The 5074-nt window shown below is 43.4% G+C and overlaps 2 protein-coding genes across 2 annotated transcripts in view; one reads left to right on the top strand and one right to left on the bottom strand.

Moving 5' to 3' along the window:
- Positions 1-681: 681 nt before the first annotated feature.
- On the bottom strand, positions 682-2193 carry LOC128613090 (dynein heavy chain-like). The gene has a single exon (XM_053633653.1). The coding sequence runs from the start codon at positions 1912-1914 to the stop codon at positions 682-684; it is 1233 nt and encodes a 410-aa protein (XP_053489628.1). The 5' UTR covers positions 1915-2193.
- Positions 2194-4244: 2051 nt separating this feature from the next.
- grid1a (glutamate receptor, ionotropic, delta 1a) overlaps positions 4245-5074 on the top strand; it is a 54954-nt gene continuing 54124 nt past the window's right edge. The window contains exons 1-2 of the mRNA XM_053633652.1: positions 4245-4314; positions 5007-5074. The exon at positions 5007-5074 is cut by the window's right edge and continues 217 nt beyond it. Coding sequence (XP_053489627.1) covers positions 4245-4314; positions 5007-5074 — 138 coding nt within the window. The remainder of the gene's footprint in view (positions 4315-5006) is intronic.

Here is a 5074-nt window from a genome sequence, read left to right as displayed (position 1 = left end):
ACTTAATAAAGCATTCATATATATATATATATATATAAAATACAAATTGGCTGCATCCGAATAACCCTGCTACCGTACTTTACAGTGGACGAAAAGCGTTACGCCAAACGACATCCGAATTCTCAGTATTGATAAAACAGTAGGCGAGGAATGAGCGGATGAGCTGCTGCTTCCGCTGAGATTCTGCAGTATGGAAGCAATGCACACGGAGCTGTCCCATAAGGCAACGGGACTGGCGCGGGAAAATGCCGGAAGACCGCACGTGTTAGATTGAGTAGGGGATTAATCAGAGCGTAATCGGACCTACTCATAATGCCGGTCACACTCTTGACCTCATGCTAACATTCGGATTAAATATAGAAAATATTGTCATTTTTCCGCAGTCTGAAGTCGTCTCGGACCGTTCTCTTATCTCGTTCATAATACGTACTGATCAGAATATTTTCACCTCACCACGTTACCACCTTTTCCTCGCCACCGTCGCCAGCGGCTTGCTCAATTGGGATACATTTGCACATTTAAAATCTATAGACCGTGTTTATATGTTTCTGTAACGCTGCTTTGAGACAACGTCTATTGTAAAAAGCGCTGTACAAATACAATTGAATTGAATTGAATGACAATGCCATCATGACGGATAAAGTACGTCCGGATTGTGTTCATGCTACACACTTACACTGATCAGTATGTACTGCATGAACGGCCAAGCAGTATGAACTGAATCGAATGCAGTAGGTACTGAATCGGATGCAGTATGTACTGAATCGGATGCAGTATGTACTGAATCGGATGCAGTATGAACTGAATCGGATGCAGTAGGTACTGAATCGGATGCAGTAGGTACTGAATCGGATGCAGTATGTACTGAATCAGATGCAGTAGGTACTGAATCAAATGCAGTAGGTACTGCTGAGTCGAATGCAGTATGTACTGAATCAGATGCAGTAGGTACTGAATCAAATGCAGTAGGTACTGCTGAGTCGAATGCAGTATGTACTGAATCGGATGCAGTATGTACTGAATCGAATGCAGTAGGTACTGAATCGAATGCAGTAGGTACTGAATCGGATGCAGTATGTACTGAATCAGATGCAGTAGGTACTGAATCAAATGCAGTAGGTACTGCTGAGTCGAATGCAGTATGTACTGAATCAGATGCAGTAGGTACTGAATCAAATGCAGTAGGTACTGCTGAGTCGAATGCAGTATGTACTGAATCGGATGCAGTATGTACTGAATCGGATGCAGTAGGTACTGAATGAAATGCAGTAGGTACTGCTGAGTCGAATGCAGTATGTACTGAATCGGATGCAGTAGGTACTGAATCGAATGCAGTAGGTACTGAATGAAATGCAGTAGGTACTGCTGAGTCGAATGCAGTATGTACTGAATCGGATGCAGTATGTACTGAATCGGATGCAGTATGTACTGAATCGAATGCAGTAGGTACTGAATCGGATGCAGTAGGTACTGAATCGAATGCAGTATGTACTGAATCAGATGCAGTAGGTACTGAATCGAATGCAGTAGGTACTGAATCAAATGCAGTAGGTACTGCTGAGTCGAATGCAGTATGTACTGAATCAGATGCAGTATGTACTGAATCGAATGCAGTATGTACTGAATCGGATGCAGTAGGTACTGAATCGGATGCAGTAGGTACTGAATCGGATGCAGTAGGTACTGAATCGAATGCAGTATGTATTGAATCAGATGCAGTAGGTACCGAATCGAATGCAGTAGGTACTGCTGAGTCGAATGCAGTAGGCAGTTGTTTTTGCGTTCACTGACCTGTCCTTGAGCAGCATCGCTAATTCTGCGTCCAGCTTCCTCGTATGGAATTAAATCGCCTCGTCCCGGAAATACACTCCCAGTGTGTCTTCCGCTGTTCCTCTGCTCCTTTTCACTTTTCATTATGTTTCTTCACAGTACACGCCTGGTTTCTTTCAGCTCGCAGGGGAATTATCCGGCTGCGCTGGGCCTTCACTAATTTCACTCATATTTTTAACTGTACCAGTGACTCTGGTTCATCACATCACACCACATCACATCACACCTCACCTCGCTGCTGTTTTATTCGTTACATAATACCCAATACCTTTCCAATTCAGCTCGGTACGCTGTTAGGAAAAAAACAAAAGGTTTTTAAAGGGTTCTTTGGATAATTAAGCGGTTCGAATTAAACTGCTTTTACTTGCAATCGTTTAATGTTTTACTAAAGGGAACAGTGTAGTTATTGAGCTGGGGTTGTGTGTGTGTGTGTGTGTGTGTGTGTGTGTGTGTGTGTGTTCGGTCGGAGGTTAGCTTTGATTTCCAGTCTTGTGTAAAGGTTAGAATCCCTGATGATGAAGACCTGGCAGGATTAAGATGTCAGTTGCGATGTTGATCCCTGCGGTGTTTGAATTTCCATGGCTGGATCTCGGGTGTGTGTGGGACTGATTATCTGATCTATTTTGACAGATGTGAGCGAGCGAGCGAGCGAGTGAGTGAGAGCTGAAACCCCTCCCTGCTCGACGTCTGAGGTTTACTGTGTGATGTTAAACTGCTGATAATTTCCGTTTTTGCTCGCTCTGGTATGCTCAGTTCCTGTTTGATTCGAAAGTTCACTAGCAGCCGCTGATGTAAGCGCGGGCTTAACATCGAATTATTCCTCTTCTAAACGCAGATGTTCTCTTGATAAAAACTGCACCGTTTAAGAGCCCCCGAGAGTGCACTTCGGAAACCTACATGTGTACTTGGAGGAGAAAATGAGGTGCTGTGTTTTCTTTAATAAATACAGACGGGTGGAGGGGGTGGGGTGGGGGGGTTGGGGGGGGCGAAACAATATCACACAATAAATCACCTAAAAGCAGCAGGAGCAGTTATTTCTGCATTTCCTCGTGTGTATTCATTTTATTTTCACCCTCGGGGCGGAAGCACGTTCTCAGTCAGAATCTCTTTAGCATTCCGCTGATGGTCGAATTGATCTTTCTTTTGATCGTTTTATTTATTACCTCACACACAAGCGCGGACAGCTTGATTGGTGTGAGTGCCGCTGCACGTTACTGCATTACTCTCGCTGGAATGATCCTTTATTTAACACCAATCCAAGGGTTAATCCTTCTGAGGAACTCAAATCAGCCCGAATATCTGCTATCCCTGTTTGTTTGTTTGTTTTTTTTATCCTTTTAGAGTTACATTTAATATTGTAGAACGTCCACCAGACAATCCATCACTTACATCACAGCCGCTATACGCACTCGTCCCCTCACCAGCCCCTCTTTATTCTCTCTTAACGTTATATATAACAAACAAGCAGCATGCCACGTTGTCAACAAGGAACCACTTCCTGTATGCGCCGACACTGGAGACTCCTTCCGTTAATGTCGAGTAAGTTGAAGTCTCTTATTAGAAAAACGTCGCCGTGTGAACGGTTACACGTTTATATCTTTTTTTTTTTTTTTTTTTTAATTTATGTGGAGTTCAGAAGTCCCTGTGCACGAGCGGTTACTATAGAAACGATGACGTTTTAGAAAGACTCCAACAGGACTGTGTTAAATATATAACCTATATAAATAAAAATCTCTTCCGCGTGGCTGAGTCCGCGTGCAGTCTGAGATGGAAAATACTTCACTGTGCTTCAGTGAAGAACGTTACCGAGTGCTTTCCCTTTCCTCCAAAACGCACGCTATCTCGTCTCTGCTTCTTCCTTTCACGTTCCCGTTTTTCTATTCCTATTCACATTTAAATGGCTGAATTAATGCCGTCTGGGTTGCATTAATATTTATTTTCTTTCACTTTTTTTTTTTTTTTTTTTTTTACGCATCCCTGCCGTCCTTCAGTGTTCGAGGACCCGAACGCCGAAGCCGTCCCGACCTTTAGCATCCCGTACTTCTCTGTGGGATTTTTATTTCATTTAAAGCCCACGTCGACTCATTTTCATAATTACCTTCGTACACTTAGTGGACCTGACAAACCCAGAGAGGAATAACGCGCAGTCAGGCAGTACATTATTCATACCGTGCTTTAACAAATCATACGTCTACGGTTCTATAGAAACCGGGTTTAAATGGGCTTTATGTTCAAAACCAGGCAAATTGAAGGGGAAAAGCTGCTGCTCGTCTGTTTTTGTTACGATAGTCGAGAGTAGAAAAGTTTACACGTACGCTTTCTGTCTTCACGAATTGTAGGGCCAAGATAAGAAATAAATAGGAAAGTGTCCATGTAAACATTTCTGAAAGTTCCCTAGAGCGTGACTCAACAACATGAACGTCCACAAAGCTGCCCAGCTATCGGGTCAACAATGCTGCATGGAGATCAGGTCTCTAAGAGATGGTGACCCAGTCATGTGGAGCTTGGTTAAAACGTTGCTGTGGATATGGACGTCAGCTCTGCAAGTACAGTGTCTTGAAACCGAACCCCGACTTAAAGATCTGGCCTGACGCCGTTGCTGTTTATTCTGAGTAAACGTTGATTGTAAAGCTGGGCGCTCGCTCAAGAATCGACGGCGCAGAAACACGATATCGGCAGCTGCTGGGAGCATTCCATGACTATTTTCTGCTCGTCTCAGTGCATATCGAGTGTTTTCGAGTACGCCGCTGCAGTGCATCAATGTTAAAACGGGCAAATGTATAAAGTGTGAGGAATCGGTATTAGCTGTAGCTCCTGTCGTGAATTTACAACCGACTGCAAAAGAACGAGCGTTGTTTATTAAGAGATTTTCTTCCAGATGGTTCGAGGTGCGCGTGAGTTTATTTATACAGTTTTATTACAGGTTTGGTTCCACAAAAGTCCACACAGTGAGACATGTGCTAACAACACGTAATCTGCAGTAAGCTTGAGTTGTAAATGTTTAAAAAAATGGATAATAACAGACTATTTTTGACAAAAATGTAAGATTATGCTGGTGTTCGTGCTGTTAATTTAAAACGTTTAGTGTATTGTGTGTGGATTCGTGTGTGTGTGTGTGTGTGTGTGCCTGTTTAATGAATCTCTTGCTCTCTGTCTGTCTGTCTGTCTGTCTGCAGCGTGTGAACTGATGAATCAGGGCATCCTGGCATTGGTGTCATCGACAGGCTGCGCTGCGGCTCGCGCT

Source organism: Ictalurus furcatus, chromosome 9 (genome assembly GCF_023375685.1).
Source record: "Ictalurus furcatus strain D&B chromosome 9, Billie_1.0, whole genome shotgun sequence".
NCBI classification, from domain to species: domain Eukaryota; kingdom Metazoa; phylum Chordata; class Actinopteri; order Siluriformes; family Ictaluridae; genus Ictalurus; species Ictalurus furcatus.
This window is presented reverse-complemented; position numbering and strand designations above follow the sequence as displayed.